This window comes from Dipteris shenzhenensis, chromosome 24 (genome assembly GCF_047967505.1).
Source record: "Dipteris shenzhenensis isolate YYH24624 ecotype China chromosome 24, Dip_SZ_1.0, whole genome shotgun sequence".
Classification (NCBI taxonomy): domain Eukaryota; kingdom Viridiplantae; phylum Streptophyta; class Polypodiopsida; order Gleicheniales; family Dipteridaceae; genus Dipteris; species Dipteris shenzhenensis.
Window position 1 is genome coordinate 4,611,013 of NC_141619.1, and position 17,897 is coordinate 4,628,909.

The 17,897-nt window shown below is 42.4% G+C and overlaps 1 protein-coding gene across 2 annotated transcripts in view; it reads left to right on the top strand.

Annotated features, from left to right (window-relative positions):
* The first annotated feature begins 9,572 nt into the window (after positions 1 to 9,572).
* Positions 9,573 to 17,897, top strand: part of LOC147886109 (putative 2-carboxy-D-arabinitol-1-phosphatase) — a 102,957-nt gene continuing 94,632 nt past the window's right edge. For both annotated transcript variants that reach the window (XM_087395504.1, XM_087395505.1), the window contains exon 1: positions 9,573 to 9,878. In XM_087395504.1, the coding sequence (XP_087251630.1) occupies positions 9,668 to 9,878 (211 nt within the window). In that variant the 5' untranslated portion in view covers positions 9,573 to 9,667. The remainder of the gene's footprint in view (positions 9,879 to 17,897) is intronic.

Genomic DNA, 17,897 nt, shown 5'->3' on the forward strand with positions numbered 1-17,897 from the left:
GAATGAAAGCTGGAAACTCATGAGAAGGAGATAAGAAGATGATGGAAAAACAAGATCTTAGTGGCGGATTGCATAGTGAATGCTATAAAATGGCAATGGGGACCCCTTTTATAGCCATCTACAACATAGTGTTTTTGGTTTACCATTGGGTATTTTGAATCATTTGCATGGTATTGAAAATTTTTCTACTCACCCCTTGGTTGTCAATGCATGGTGGTGTGAGTGCACAGTGCCTTGCAGGAAGATGCCCTCTGTTGCACTCCTGAAGTCACTTGGTATGCAAATCTTGCTTGATGCTCTAGATGCAGAGTTAAATATCAAGAGTTTTTCATGGGAGCTTGTGCTGCGTGGGCAAAACCATATAAAGAAAGATGAATTAGAGTGTGTAGAGAAATACAAGCATTGCAAGAATCCAAAATGTGAACAAGAGATCTAAAACAATAGTACTTGTATTATGAGTACAACCCAATTAGTTAAAAATAATCGTAGCTAGTACAAACTCAATGCTCAAATAATCTCTCACATCAGCTTGAGGCACGCACTTATTGAGAGCAATAAGACTCAACTTTTTATAGGCTGGACTAAACTCAACAAGATGAAACTAGAGCTAGAGTATGGGAACGAGCCCTTTCTAACTTGGGCTCTACACCTAAATACCTAAACTTTGGACTTAGGAAGTTGCAATGTATTGCCTTCTGAGACAAAACCTAGGAACCCATAGAACTACTACTGACTGATTGGTTTCCTAGAGTGTAGCTTGTGTTATCCTTTCCTAGTATCTTGGGGTCATGCCTATTGGGTTGTTTGGAGTTAGATCAATTTTACCCTTGCTTGCACACATGGTCTCTATCCGAGATGGTTGTGGTAACCTTGCATGATCTCAACCCAAGTTGGTCACGGTAATCTTGTTGAAAATGGGGAGAGGGTGAGAGACACATGTTGGAGACAAGAGATGAGGCACGAACTAATGTCAATAGATTGATAGATGATATCTCACAGCAAGTACATTGCCTTTTTTATAGGCTAGGCAAGCCTTATCTTCCCACACAGACACCTCATAGATGAGGTCACACACAAGAGCATCTAAATCCTATAATCTAGGGGAGGAATCACACCTACCACATGAGGTGGCACAAGTGGCCTCAAGACTCTTCACACTCACACAACTGTAGGACACTCCTAGGACTCTAGGACCACACACACTAGGACTCCGATTCCAACAAACCCCCCTTCGAAGCTAGGGTGAGAAACTATGACATCATCCAGACTGTGCATCCTAGGCAATCTCAGAGGCTAACAGCTGAGCATAATTCAGAGGTTGAACCAAGCACTCTCATGGCTTAGGTGTCAACGTGATCAGAGACTCAAATTTGAGCATGGATGCATGACCAACTCATAGGTCTAGGGAGTACACCAACATCCTATTGTCATGATGGCTGGATTTATTTTCATCATTTCCAATGTCCAAGTCAATCCTACCATTCTGAAGGCCAGCTACTACTTTATGATCATCATTGTAATGCTGATGGAGGCTAATTTCCTTCATTTCCCTCATAAAGGCTGATTTCCTACATTTCACTCCAAAGGGCCTTTTTTAGAATGGAAATGGACCATGCATTTAGATCCTTTTCATCAAAATAAGGATCACATTTTGTGAACACTCGCTTCATTCTCTTGAGGTAGGTTTTGTAATTTTATTTTTTCACTTGCTTGATTTTCCTATGTCTAGGAACGAATGGAAAGGTGCATAGATGGGACCATGAGAAGGATAATGTAAAAAAGTTATTTGTAGGAGATATAGCACCATGAGATGAATGCAAGTGTAAGCATTAGACTAGGAGGGTAGATTTTAGAGGGGCTCTCATGGATTGATACATAAGAGGAGCTCATAGAAAATAAAGTTTGTGTCCTAGTGGTATTAGTAATAAAGCCCTCAACTATAGCTACTTTAACATTGGTATCAAAAAAAGTTTGTAATCCCATAGCAAAGGCATATTAAAAAATCACATGGATTTCTCAATTTTCATTCTACTTTGGGTGTTGTCTATGCTTATGACACAATCAAAATTATAGCCTTTTTATTAAATATATTTTCATAGGATTGGAAGTAATGCGTTGGTGGACAACTCCATTGGGATCACAAAATATGCAGCATTGAATTATTTCTAAGTAGCATGGTTTTGGTGGCTTCAAGAATTCAACCTCACTCAAAGATAACATTCAATTTCATTTGTTGTCCTGATTACGCATGAAGACTTTGGAAGAATATTGGGCTATAATAATTCTACATGGTGATGGAGGGTGGAAACAAGAGTAAAGATGGAGGATGAGGGTGTAGATAGAGAGGAGACAAGGGTGGAGTATAAGGATAAGGTGTGTATGTAGGTGTAGACAAAGGACAAAGATGAGGGTGGAGGTAGAGGCCAAAGATAAGGATGGAGATGCAGGATAAGGTACATATGTAGTAGGTGGAGATAAGGGTGAAGACAGATTGCAAAGATGAGGGTGGAGATAGATGTGGGTCACTACATAGAATGTCTCTGTATATCCTCAAACTTCATAGAATGTCTCTATACATATCCTCAAACTTTTGTCAACATCAAATATGCATCATGTCTGAGTCATATGGGAGAATACCTTTCCATTCTAGGTAGTATACCAGCATACACATGTTGTGTCAATGCTTCAGGTGGGCATGTAGAGAAAACGTGACTATCGTGTATTTTCAATACAAGGATATTTCCAAATGATTTTGTTGACGTAAATATTTACATAGGGATGTTTAAAAAATGATTTTGCAAGAAATCTTAAGATTTATATAGAAAAAGGTGTCTTTATCATACAATATTCACAGATAAAGGATTTAACAATAAGGAATTGAACACACATGATATATAGGGCTTACATATAGTGACTCCTTGGAGTGATAATGCAATGCAACTAGCTTGTTAATAGTATAGGGATTAGGTAGGTATCAATATGAGGAATAGGGAGAAGAGGCATGGGTCCAAAAGAAGTAGGGTAGGGCTACCTTAAAATCTCCTTTTGAATTGATTAGGAAGGATATCACAAGTATCTCATTCCTCCACAAGGAGTTTAAGATACCATTTAGTGGCCTCATCAGTTAGGGCCATGGGTTGAATACCCTCAAGCTCCCAATCCCATTCAAGCAATTATGGTAGTTCAACAACTCTAACCTAAAGAGCTGGAATCCTTGTTGTCACTTTTTATCTCATTTTCAAATGGTGTTGGTCACCTACACTTATTTCATGGCCTATTGTAGCATAGGTGTTCACAAATATAGCATAGGTACTTGGGTCGTATTTTGGTGAGAGGTGTATATACAGACTAAAGCATGGAAATTAGTTCTAGTGTGTGCTTAGGTGAAAAAGAAGTGTTGATCACATGGATTAAAGGAGGTTTGTGTAGAGGAGTGAGGGGCAGAAGAGATGCATCATGGCACAAAGAGTGAGAGCACAAGTGAGGCAAAATCCATTGTATTAGAATGAAGGAATGACCTCCATTTTATAGAAAGAGAGGATGGTGTAGGCACCTCCCCTATATCAGTGGCAATCATCCCCTACATCAGTGGGATTGGCCTAAATCAAAGGAACCTCCCATGTGGGGGCCTTTGGCTTACATCATCACTTAGGTCACACACTAGACACCTCATAGCACTCGGTGTGCTTCTACATCACACACACACACACACATGTGACTCCCCTAGATGCACACATGCACCATAGAGCAAGCCCTTGAACATAGTTATCCCAACATACCCCCCGCTCAAGGGTTTGCCTCTTGCAATGTCAAGGATACATCTAGTCTTAGTGTCTCATGCCATCTCATGGTGGTCACACATGGCCATTTCATGGTGGTCAAGGTTAAATCTATGTCTAGGATCTCATGCTAGCAAAGGTGCTCAAGTGTCAAGGTTTACAAAAAATGGGATAGACCAAACACATATCACATGGCCTACATCATATGGTGACCAAAGTTGATTTACAAAATACAAAACATATGACATTCTTTTTAGAGTACAACTCCAGGTAGAGGACCTCAAAATTTGACCAACTAATGATAAACAAAAATTCAAAGACAAGTTGCTCAAAAGGCAAAGTCCTTGTCTTCTATGACAAAGTTGGATGCTTCCTTTGCTGATGGAGTTCTCTCTTCAACCATATTTGACATAGTCCTCTTTTTCTCATTGCAAAACTTTTTAGAGTGATTATTCTTTCCACAATATGAGCAAGGGTTGATTCTATAACAATCCTTCTCAAGGTGATTGTTTTTCACACAGTGTTTACAAGTCTTGTACTTGCTCTTTGAAAACCTCACTGCAAGTGCCTCTGTATGCATTTTGCCCACTCTTGAATTGTTCTTCCTTTCCTCTTCTTGTAAGGCACTAATGATGCCTTCTAATGAGGGTTTTGGGAGATTCTTCAAAGTAGTAATCACATAGTCAAAATCCTGAGGCGTACTCTTTAAAAGCATTGCCATAGCATCATCCTCAGTGATAGGGGAATTAATTGAAGCTAGTTGTGTCATAATACTTCTCATAGTGTTGACATGGGCAGCAACATTATCTCCCTCCGTTCTAAGTTCAAAGAACTTAATTTTTAGATTTAATTTGGAAGTATGAGAGCTGGCACCAAACAATATATCTAACTTGTGCCATGCTTCCAAAGGGGATTCCAAATCTAAGATGTGGTGTACATAGTCATCACCCAAACCTAATGCAATGATGGCATAGGCTTTCTCAATTCTCTTTGCATCTGCAGGTGTAGAAGTAGAGTCAGTGGCTTTTCCTTTACCTTTTGCTGTAGTTGATTCACTTTCCTGAGAGATTTGAGTTCCTTCTTTGACTAAGTCCCATAGATTCTCCTTCATAAGCATAAACTTTATCTTCATCTGCCAAGTATGGAATCCTTGGCCATTGAACTTGTCAATTTTATAAGTAGCCATGAGAGGGTCTTACCTTTATCAGGCAATGTCTACTCTCTTACAAAATAACTAATCTTGTGGAACAAAGAAATCTCCCTCACCATACAAATGTAGATTGCTAGAGATAAATTCAGAGAACTCATACCCTGTTGGCTTCTCCCAAAGTTTCTTGGTTAGGGTCTTCTTCACTTTGAATTTTGTCCTTCTTGTAGTCTTCTTCAAGTGTTTATCGTTCGAAGATCCCTCAGAGCTTGGCATTTTGACAAAAGATTAGTTCTGATTGAATTTCAAACTAAAAATACATTCTCTGAACTGAACTTTGGCATTACTTCAATCCTCAAGCATCAACATAGCATTTACTCTAGCGTCAAAATTTCAAAACCTGTAAAAAATGCTTGCAAGGAAACAGAGTAACTTGGAGGCTTGAATTCTCACTCCACATATCTTTAGATTTGGAACTTTGTAAGCTAGAATGAAAGCCTTATACCAAAGAGTAAGCACAGCAGAGGAGAGGCAAAATAGTGTGCCACATTGCCTGTGAGAGTCTCTCCAAGGTTGACTGTTCTTTTGTTGATTTATCTGCAACTAGTGGACCATATAGGGTCAAATTTCACCAGTAGCAAGAATCTAGAAATTACCTGACTTGTGCTTGAAGGGCAGGTTGTCATTTGCTCTGCAGGCGCAGAATTTCGCTACCAATCGCCGCGCTCTGTTTGGATCAATACAAGTAGCAAAGACCACATCTAGAGCAATGTTTTGAGCTAGAGGTGTGCCCCAAGGGGAAGAATCTTCAGTTAAGAGGGTTTGGCAAAAGACGTAGAGAATGAAGAGAACGAAGTTTAGCCATTTCTGAAGAGAAAGGGAGAGAGAGCTTCAAAATGGAGGTGATGGGGAAGATGATGAGGTGGCACTACCAAAGTGGATTTTCTAGAGCCTACCAGGTCTGATACCAAATGTAGAGGAGTGAGGGGTAGAAGAGATGCATCATGGCACAAAGAGTGAGAGCACAAGTGAGGCAAAATCCATTGTATTAGAATGAAGGAATGACCTCCATTTTATAGAAAGAGAGGATGGTGTAGGCACCTCCCCTACATCAGTGGGACTGGCCTAAATCAAAGGAACCTCCCATGCGGGGGCCTTTGGCTTACATCATCACTTAGGTCACACACTAGACACCTCATAGCACTAGGTGTGCTTATACATCACACACACACACACACACATGTGACTCCCCTAGATGCACACATGCACCATAGAACAAGCCCTTGACCATAGTTGTCCCAACGGTCTACCTCCATTTGGAGGTTCAAGGGTTTAGAAAGGGTTTGCAGAGTTTAGAAGGAGGATAGGGTTGGGAAAGCTAACTAGGAGTTCGAGGTTGATATATGGTTGCAACATTTAGGAGGCATTCAAGGTTGAGGAGTGGAGAGCTAGTCTCCTTCATATATTCATGGGGTTAAAGGTAGAGAGGGATTGCAGAGGTTGAGGAGGAAGGATGAGGAGGAGAGGAAGGTGGGAAAAATATTGGGCTCATTTGCAAAGATTTGGATGTTGGACCATCCAAGAAACTTGATGCTACATGTGCGTAGGGAAGATTTTTTTGTCACACAAAATGAGCACAAAATCTTGTCCAAATTACAAACTTTATACAGGGTGGTAGTTTTGATTGAGGAACACTTAAACGGTTAAGTGCATTGATTTAAAACTCCACTGCTTGAATGCACTTTGAAGTTTATATATGGACACTTAGACTTATCTTGTCTCAAAATAGGTTACATGCTCCAAGGTGTTCTTCCTTCAATGTTGGTTTTGCGGCACCCTTGTTTTCTTCTATGTGTAACAAGGTAGCTAGATAGGCATGCCCTCAACTAAGTCTCTATCTATTGTAACACTTCCAAATTATGAGGATAAGGCAAGTTTTGGAGCTAAGGTTAGTGAGGTAGCACATCAATTGTGGTGTGACCACTCATTCAGGGCATTCATGAATGAGTTAGGCTCTTATACAAATGTGAGTACATGGCCACTAATTCAAGTTGAACTTGTTTATGGTGTGTGAGCATCGGGAACAGTCTTGATTTATCATTCCTCTGAGATCTCCTCTATTGAGAAGGACATCAATTCTATAAAGTGGCAAAGCGTATTTTGCATAGTCAACTTAGAATTGACCTAGCATGACTATTTTAGGAGTTTGTGGAAAAGAGAGCTTCCTCCCTCCCCATTTTATAGAAACTTGTTTGTTCCTAAGAAGCAATGAAGTCTCCTATTTAGGGGGACCATTTGGCAATTTTTGAAAAGGATGTTCTAAGCGAATCTCTTGCTTTTTGTTACTTGTAAATACAAATTTGGCAATCTACATGCACTTCTCTATCCTTTACTCTATCTACTTGCAATACTTAAGCATGATCTTTTACAAGAAAGCATGATAGTGGGTGGGTTGGAGAGCATGAGAGGAACGCTTGGGGTGTTTGACAGCCCTCGATCTATGATCTTAGAAATTGGTGGTCTAGAATGTTGCTAAATAACATCATAGAGGGCTATCCAAAGGGGTCAAGGGAGCAAACCCATGAATCATCATGCCGGGGCCATGAATTCTAAACATATGTGGCCATGCGACGGCTCTGCCTCTGAGGGGTGTGTAGGAGGAATCCATTGAAGGTGCAACTATATGTGGAACGACTTGACATTGTGCAAAATATTGGCTTGAGGGATGATTATCCCATAGAAGATGTCATAGGGCTCAAAGCAACTTGCAATCGTGTGGCCCAAAGCAAGTTGCAAATCATATGAAGAAGGCCTAAAGAGTAGCAATTCTTGAAAAGTGAGATTACTTTTGGAGATTGATGTTGAGGGGAAATTCATAGAGGATATGCCTATAAGATCCAAAGACTATGTCTACACAACTGGTGGACTTAAGAAGATGTCCATGAAGGGCGTGCTTGTGTGCACTATGGTAAAGCAAAGTATATGGAAGACCTAGGAGTGAAAGATCGAGAGGCCACCCACAGAGAGTGTGCTTGGATATGGTTCAAGAGGACAATCGAAGGGAGAGCCAATTGTGATCAAGGAAAGCTTACGTGTGAGTGAGTTAAGTGGGATTGCTATCAAGCCACGACTACCAGAAAAGACTTCAAAAGACTTAGGGTGCGTCATACCTCTTGTTGTGCCTCATTGAGGTGTGAAAACCAAGCTAGTGGGGCTAACTGTAAAAAATGACACCTTGCTCTTATATTTATCCTGGAATACCTTTCCTATTTCTTTAAAGACAACAAAACAACCCCTTTAGTTAAGAGTTGGCATTTATCTTATTCCTTTTTTTAATTCTTCAAAGACAAAACAACCCCACTAGGTGAGAGTTCACACTTATGCATTACTTATCCTCGGGTATCTTTATTAATCTCTTATTAATATTCTTCATAGATAATGAAATGAAACCTCTAAGTTGAAAGTTCACCTTGAAGATTGCTAATACTTGAAAACTTTTGTAAAGCCACTAACCCTTGTCTCACGGGTTCATAAAGCCACACCATAATGTCATTCCAACATTGGTAGTAAAAGCACTACTATTATCATGCTTGTGGTACATGTTGAGAATAGGGTGAGCTGTTATTGATTACTAGTAAATGGTAGTAGTGTAGATCTTGATGTTGGCCAAGTTCATATTAAAATCTTAAGAGTTATTGCATTTTCCTAATTCTTCACAGGCTTTAATAGGTCTTGGTCTGTAGGTTATTGTTATTCTCTTATTGCAATTTTCTATTGATAATGGAACATTTTCATTGGTGGTGGTTGTTCTAGGTGTTAGAAGTCTTAATATATATTCTCTTGATAATGTGGCATTTTCATAGGGAATGAGCTCAGGTTATGAGACCATGACATAAATGTCTTTGTCAAATTATTATTTTAGTGTTAATTGATTTACTATACGTACAATAGAATAACACATATAAAATATGCATATGTGTACATATTACATGGTTTTAATTTTGGCATGCATTTGCTAATGTATTTCTACAACTAATTACCCTCTTTTATTTATTTATATACTAGTACCATGAGGAAGTGATTTGAGTTTAACTGGTGAGGATGATGGACATTAACTTCAAACAGGCACATATTCTTCTATTGGGTTTAACATCTTCCTTTATATATCATATATATTTTATAATAGAGAAGGTTCCACTTGGCACTCAGAGGATAGTCAGGTTCTAGGCAAAGGGGGGCTCCACGTGGCAAAGAGAGAGAGAGGAGAGAGAGGAAAGGAGGTTTTCAAAAGGTCGAGTCAAGGTACTCGTGGTAGTAAGAAATCATTATTTTTTGATTTCCTCTCTAGGTACTTGGGTCGTGACTTCGGACTTATGAAAATTGAATTTTTGATTTTTCAATACAAGGAAAACACAAGAGGCACACGTGTCTACAACAATGCCCCCAAGTGGGTGAGTACTAAAGTGGTGTTGTTCCCCTTTCAAAGGGCTTCCAAAATAGTGTCTTTCTAGTAGTCGGTAGAGCTCTACCCCTAAGGGGCCGGTGCTAAAAATGTGAAATTTACGTATTGCGCTCAAAAGGAGACAAATGTTAAACTATCATTAAGCAAGAGCGACTCCTATCAAGAAAACTAGTGGAAGAGTCCCGTGGAGCAATTGTGAAGCAGGATCTTTAAATATTGTGTGGACCATCTAACGCATGTGATGCTCTTCTCGACTTGAGGCTTTTACCCGGTCACCGCATGGCCGGCGTATTGTTTCACCATCCACCATGCACTGCTTGCATTTCTCTCGGAGTGGATATCCCAGCGTTTCTGAAACGTCGTGTTCACGAGACAAACTCGTACCGTGCAAGACGATGCCAAAGATACAAGGCAGAGTCAGACTTGGATCCAATCCAGTCGTCAGTGGCGAATCCATCACTCAAACTCAAGGGAGCGACTGATTCTTCAGGTGGCCGTCCTGCTCAAAATGACCCTGCTTTGTGGCTTAAGTCAATAGTTGCCAAAGTAACAAAGAGAGTTTGCTTTGTCGGCCGAAAAGGCTTTAAATTACGGCTGGACTCCGCTCTTGCAACACTAAGTCAAGAGCTATAAATTTCTGATCAAATTTGTATTTTGTTTTGGATCAACTAACGCGCAATGTTCGACGATTATATGACCACGTAAAATACACGCAAAATCTGAGTGTGAAACAAATCAACTTCTGGGAGCTCATTTAAACCACGTAATGTGAGGATTACTATTGATTTTATGTTGAATCAAGAAATCACACAGAGATTGAAGCTTGTCATGGATCATTATCTGATTTCGAGAGGGACCAGCTAAGCAAAGGGATGAAGGGTCTGTAATGGAAGATGGCAAACTTTTTTGATCCAACCGTTTTCGAATTGACGTGTAGCCCGGGCAAGTCACCCGGCGTCTCAGCCAATGGGCAGGTCTGATTATAAAGTTATATCTGGATAGTTGCTTTTGTTAAATCAGTCGTGGTTCTATTGATGGAGCACCTACTCTAGCGATCCACATATAGAATGAAACGGAATGAAACTTCCATTAAACTCCTCTGGAGACCCAACGGGATCTATGGGACAAACCAAGCTAAGCATACTAAGCTCTTGTAAATGGCTGTGCCAAAGATTCTGGAATAGAGAAACACGTGCGCTACTGTTTTTGTCAACACCAAAGTTATGGACGAATAATTTCTGTGCTTCCAGATCTCCACGATGTAGAGGCCCTGAAGATTCTTGGCTTTGCCTTGACGCTTTTTAATTGCTTCCTTAAGAATATTATAAAAAAGGCTCCTACTCTATACAAAATCTTATATGACTGTTACATTTTTGTAATATCTATATTCTTTATTTGTAATATCTATAATCTAAAGAAGCTGCTCCCTGCTTACCTCTGTGGCCTGCTACCTCCCCCCATCAGCCTTCGTTCCTCTCCCGTCTCTGCCCCTCTGTCTCTCACCACCTCTTCTCTTCTCCGTCCCAGCCCAAGACTGATCGGAGTGCAGCCCCTTTGTGGGCCGTTCAGCAGCCTGTTCGATGGCTGCCCTGCTTCCTTGCCTTCGCCCTTTTTGCTCGGCCTTGCTTCCATCCCCTCTGTTTTGTTTTGAGAGCCGGGTTTGCTGTGTGAGGCACTTACACCCACCAAGCATCTCATGTAGAACTCTTTCCCCCCACCTTATTTATTCGGTGCAATGACCCCTTTGCTAGGGGTCATTGCACCCCCCTATGCTCGTCAAATGGGCCATCTTGGCCCCTTCGTGCTTCTTCTCTGCCTCTTGCTGCACCTTGCCCCCCTCAGCCTCTTCTGCCACCGTCCCTTTCCTACTGCCCCCCCTCATATCTGCTCAGTTTCACCAGCCGAGAGGCTGCCCTTTGCTTCTCCTTTTTCTGGGCTGAGAGTTGGCCTTGAACAGGCTCTCCCTATGGTTGGGGGACACAACCCCCTCCCCGCTACTGTGACAACTTTCTCAGTTGCAAACCACTTGGTTTGACCCATTGCAGGGGGTTTGTACTAGGGTGGAAGACAAGAAAAATGGCAAGAGAGCAGCAAAGAATTGTAAAAGACGGGCCCACCATCACATTTGACCTTATGTTGAAGGTCAAGAAGATGGAGATGCTTGAGGGGCTAGTACATGGTCACAATGCCACCTTCTTTTCCTAAAGACATGCGTAGTTGTGGTTGTATTGTGGCCGTGATTCGTCTAAAGGAGCGAGAAGCTCAGCCAAGTCACGCATTGGCTTCGCAACTAATGTGGAGTCTGGCTAGGAGTCTCAATCTCTTTCTTGATGTCTTGGGTCCTCAAGGTGGGACTCGAGCCAATGATGCCTAGTGCACACAGATCTTGACCACTCCCCCTCTAAGCCTCCAGCAAAGGCCACTCATTTAGAAGTGGCCACACTGGCTTCTAGTCATCGGAGGGCCTTATTCGTCAACGTCCCACTTCTCTATAAGCTGAACAATATAGTGAGTTTGAACATGGATGGTTTCCCATGCTTCAAGAGCATATGTTTTCAGCCTCAGATATGTGTAGACGGAAACGCCTTCTTCCAAGAAGGGCGCAGATATCTAGACCCTGACAATGGGATAGAGGGCAACTGTTTGCATCTCGAAGGGTTAGGCCTTGAAGGTGAGCTCATAGGAGGACATGCAATGTGGATTAGTTTGAGGCTTGGGGATAATTGATTAGGGATCCTGAACATATATGCACCTGCATGTTGCTAGCAAGAGTGCACCCTTTTGGTGCTAGCTTACAAAGAGCCTCCTAGACATTAATTCTTAGATTGTTGGAGGTGCCTGAGAGGGGGAAGAGAGGAGGAAGGGAGCAAGAGAGTGAGAGTCAGAGAGAGACACACTAGTGTGGGTGTGAAGTGAAGAGTGAGCCACACCACAAACTCACTTATGTTTTATTAGGATTAGGTTTACCCTATGACTGTCTTAAGACAGTCATAGGTGTCCTATCTTTAATTCTTTTAATTAAGGGTAGGCAATGTGCCTTTACCCCAACAACCTCCCACCTAAAGGCCAATGTGCCTAAAGGGGAGAAAAGAATAAAAATTACAGCAATATACAGTTACTGTATACTAGACCATAAAGTAAGAATGGTCTCATCCTAATCCCATGATGTGGCGGCAATGTGCAAACCGCTCTGTAGGCAAGCTCTTAGTGAGCAAATCTGCAGGATTATCATCAGTATGTACTTTCACAAGCTCAAGACGCTTGTCTTCCAGTACCTCCCTGATGAAATGATATTTCACTTCTATGTGCTTGGTCTTCTGATGAAAGACCGGATTCTTTGCCAACATGATAGCACTCTGACTATCACAATGCAAAACTGGCATGTCACCTGTAATGCCCAAATCTCCCACCAGCCGAGTAAGCCATATTGCTTCCTTGCAAGCCTCAGTGGCTGCAACATATTCAGCTTCTGTGGTTGACAGTGCAACGCATTTCTGCAACCGAGACACCCATGATATAGCACCTCCTGCAAATGTGAAAATATAACCGGTAGTAGACTTCCGGTTATCTGCATTCCCTGCATAGTCTGAATCTGTAAAACCATGCACCGATGCATCCTTCCTACCATAGCATATGCACAAGTCTTTGGTACCTTTGAGATACCTCAAGACACCTTTCACTGCTTCCCAATGCCGCTTGCCTGGATTTGCCATATACCTGCTGATGACTCCCACCGCAAAAGCAATATCGGGACGAGTGGCAACCATGGCATACATCAAAGATCCAACTGCAGATGCATACGGAACCTTGGCCATTTCAGCCTTATCATCATCTGATCTGGGGCTGTCCTTACTGCTGAGTTTTAAATGTGGAGGCAACGGGGTACTAATGGACTTCCCCCCCTCCATTTTAAACCTCTGCAGTACTTTGTCAATATACTCTTTCTGTGACAGAAACAAAAGTCCCTTGGACCTGTCACGAGTAATACGCATGCCAAGAATATGATTTGCATCACCCAAGTCTTTCATGTCAAAAGACTTATGCAGTTGTTTCTTCAAAGCACTAATCTCATGCTGAGATTTACTGGCAATAAGCATGCCATCCACATATAGAATGAGTAGCATCAAACTGCCATCCTTTGCCCGTTTGGTGTATAAGCAATGATCGGTCTCACACCGATGATACCCTTGGGACTGCATGAAGGCATCAAACTTTTTGTACCATTCTCTTGGTGCCTGCTTGAGTCCATACAAGCTCCTTTTGAGCTTACACACAAGCTGCTCTTTCCCTTTAACAGCATATCCCTCTGGCTGACTCATATAGATCTCATCATGAAGATCTCCGTGAAGAAAAGCTGTCTTCACATCCATCTGACATAAATCCATGTCATCATGAGCAACAAGAGCTAACACTGCTCTCAAAGTAGTCATCTTGACTACAGGGGAAAAAATCTCATCAAAGTCAATGCCCTTCTCCTGCTTAAATCCCTTGGCAACCAATCTGGCCTTATACCGAGGTAAAGCATTTGAATCCACTTTGACTTTGTAAACCCACTTGCATGGCAAAACCTTTCTGCCTGCAGGTAACTGCACCAAGTCCCATGTATCATTCTGAAGTAGGGAGTCCATTTCTGACTGCATGGCTTTCTCCCACTTCTTTTTCTCTGCTCTTCCCATAGCTTCCTTGAAGCTGGAAGGCTCACCACAATCTGTCAGCATGATAAAATCAGCCACATTATTGGCTCCTGGAACAAACCTGGCAGGAGGCCGTTGTGCACGGGAGCTCCTCCTAACAAAATGTTCCGGATTAGGCTGCTGTCCAGCCTGTTCTTCATGCATGACAGGTGGCTGTACCACCATATCTGGCTGTGCTACAGCTCCATCTGCTGGCATATCCAGTGGTACATCATTGGCAAAATTATTTGGCTGATTTCCAGCCTGTATACCCTCTTGAACAGGGTGATCTGCAGCAGGCTGCTGCTGCATATAAATGGGCATTCTTTGCTGTCCAACATCATCATAAATAACCCTCCTGTATTCCACAGGTTGCACGGGTTCCTTGTGTACACTATCTTCTTTAAAGATGACATCATTGCTGCGTATAATCTTCCGTTTAACGGGATCCCATAACCTGTACCCCATTTCACCTTCGTCACCATATCCCATAAAGATGCATCTGATAGACTTTGGATCCAGTTTGGTGCGTAGATCTTTGCGTACATGAGCAAAGCACTCGCAGCCAAATACCCGTAAGTGCTTATATGAGGGTGGCTTGCCAGACCACACCTCCTCTGGCACTTTCAACTCCAAAGCCTTATTTGGTGACCTGTTAATAATGTGAACTGCTGTTTGCACGGCTTCTGCCCAAAAGCCATGGGGTAATGTAGCATAAGACAACATACATCGAACCTTCTCCTGAATAGTTCGATTCATCCGCTCACTTGCACCATTTTGAGATGCATTATGAGGGGCTGTGAGTTCCTGTTTGATGCCCTTAGCTTGGCAAAACTGCACAAAAGCATGTGACACATACTCACCCCCATTATCGGATCTGAGGCATTTCAGCCTACGACCTGTCCGATTTTCAACCTGAGCGACAAACCTTTTGAAAGCATCTAGGGCATCTCCCTTATGCTTCAAGAAATAGACCCACACCTTACGTGTGGCATCATCAATGAAAGTAATAAAATATTTGGCACCCCCTAGTGATAACTGTGGCATCTCACACAAATCAGTGTGCACTAGATCAAGTGGTGCTCTATTCTGGGGAGATCTCCTCTTATGAGGAGTCACAGAATGCTTGCCAAAAATACAATGATCACAAGTAGGCAAATCTGAAAAAGAGAGAGGCGGCAGATAACCCAAACGTGACAGTTCTTGCATTCCTTTAACAGACATGTGTCCCAACCGGCTATGCCACAATGAAACCTTTGGCAGCTCGGTTATGGCAACAACATGATTACCCACACTGGAAACATAAAGAGGGTACAAGGTATCACTCTTAAAACCCTCAGCCACTACAGTCTGGCCATCAGTAATCACCCATTTGGAATCCCCAAATGTGGTGTGGTAACCACTGTCATCTAATAAGCCAGTGCTAATCAGATTTTTCTTGATTTGCGGCACATGGCGAACACCATCAAGCATAAATGACTGTCCATCAGGAAATACTATCTGTATACTGCCAATTCCTGCAATCTGACATGCATAGTTGTTCCCAAGATGAACAACTCCATGAGTACCTGTGTAGGAAGTAAACCACTCCCTATGAGGTGTAACATGAAAAGAAGCACCTGAATCCAAGAGCCAGGTGTGCATGTCATGGCCATCAATAACCAAAGCATGTGCTATTACAGCAGAAGAGCATAAAACATCATGTATGTCACTGTCACTGTCCTCTGCTGCAACATTCACTGCATCCAAGTCATCTGCCTTGGCCTTGCCTTTGCCTTTGCTTGCATTTCCTGCATCCTTTGTTTCAGCCTTCTTGGCTTTCTGATCCCGTATGAACTTGAAGCACTTCGACTTCACATGTCCCTTCTTGCCACAATAAAAGCATTCAATGTCTTTTTTGCCACGGGACTGACTACGGGATTTGGACTTACTAGCAGATCTCCCCTTCTGCTGAGTCCTGCCTCTGTCCTGTACCTGCAAAGCACTTGAAGACTTGCTGCCCGCATTATTCTTCCTGCTCATCTCCTCCATAAGAAGAGAGCTCTCTACATCAGCATAAATAAGAGTGGCATTTGAGTTTGACAGGGTGGTCTTGAAAGTGTCCCAACTCTCAGGAAGAGTACACAACAAGAAAGTAGCCTTGAACTCCTCATCAAGGTTCAACCCCTGTGCAACCAGCTGTGTAAAGATAGCATTGAACTCACTCAAGTGTGAGGTCATAGCTGTACCTTCCTTCATGCGAAGATCAACCAGCTTCTTCAGCCAATAAACCTTACTGGCTGAGCTCTTTTGGGCATATAATTCCTCTAGTCTTTGCCATAGACCATAAGAGGTCTTTTCAGCCTGTACATTGAACACAAGAGTGTCTGAAATAGTAAGCATGATAGCTGCCCTCGCGGACAAATCAAGCTCTTCCCAGTCATCAGCTGCCATATCAGATGGCTTGACACCCTTTACCCTTATGGGCTTAGCAATCTTCTTTAACAGAAGAACATTCAAGCACTGTTCTGCCCATAATGCATAGTTATGTGCTCCTTCCAGTTTCTTTATGTTCAGAATTGAAGAATCACCTCCTCCTGATGCCATATCAGATGAGGAAAGTACCTGACTCCCTGGAAGTAAAAAAAGACTGAATAAAAGTTCTGATTTCTCAGAAAAGCCTGCTCTATTCAAGAGCCAGAAGCACTCTCAAAGGTGCTGTTTTTACTGTCAGTAAAATCTGCAGCAAAACAGTAAATGTCCCTGCAAATACTGTACCTTCTGACAAACTGTTCTGAGCTCAAAGAGGCATAAAAAACAGTAATTTCAGACTGCTGCTGCTGCTCAACAAGAGCTTAACAGTGCATAATTATCTGACAAAACCACCAACACTGCTGTAAACACTGCTGTACTGATCACTTCTCCCACCTCAGATGAGGTATGTCACTGACTCAAATTGCAGAAACCACTTGACAAACACTCCAAAAAAACAGGAAATGACCCTTCAGCCTGTCACAAAACCTGCAACAGTAAATGGGATAAATCCCAAGCAATCACCCTTATACCAAGGGGAGAAAATGCATCTGAAGATCTTTGTTGGTAACCCAAGTGCTATCAAACAAAGTCTGGGCAAAAGCCCCTTGATCTGACCCCTGAATCAAGTGGAGAACACCTCAACACTGAGGTAGCATGCAATATGAAATCTCTCTGACACTTGTACCTGACAATGTGTAATGCATAGGCTGCCCCTGTGTACTCAGTAACAACACAACTCACAACGTACAGACACCAAGAAGAAAATCTTTTGAGCACTGTCAACGATGGGCAGTTAGGGACCGAGTAAACTCGATGCGCCCTGACCAAGCGTGGCTCAACTGAGATTTTCAAAGTGCGTACAAAGAATGTGACCTGCAACAAATGTCACCAAATGCACTGCGGAAATAAAGCAAATGTGTGCTCCCTGGCTACACACTGCCTCAAGGCATATACTGCAAACACATCCAGGCAAAAGCCCTTTGATAAGATCACCCAAAACTGAGAATTTCACTCAGTAAATGTATAGAAACTCCTGCTGTACTGCTGTCCTTCTTGCAGCACGCGCTTCCCCCCAAAAAAAAACTTTGCAGCAAAAAGAAATCCTGCTGTTTCTGTACCCTGCTGGTTCGACGCCAACTTAGTGTACCTGCAGACGGACTGTAGTCCGTACCTGGCTGTGAAGGACTATCGTCTGTACCTGTGTACGGCTGTCCGTACAGATGATGTAGGAGCTGCTGTAAAACACAGCAGCTATGCTGCTGTACTGCAGCAGGCTGGCGAAAACCCACGCCCTCGTCAAGGACCTGCAAAAGGTGCAGTAT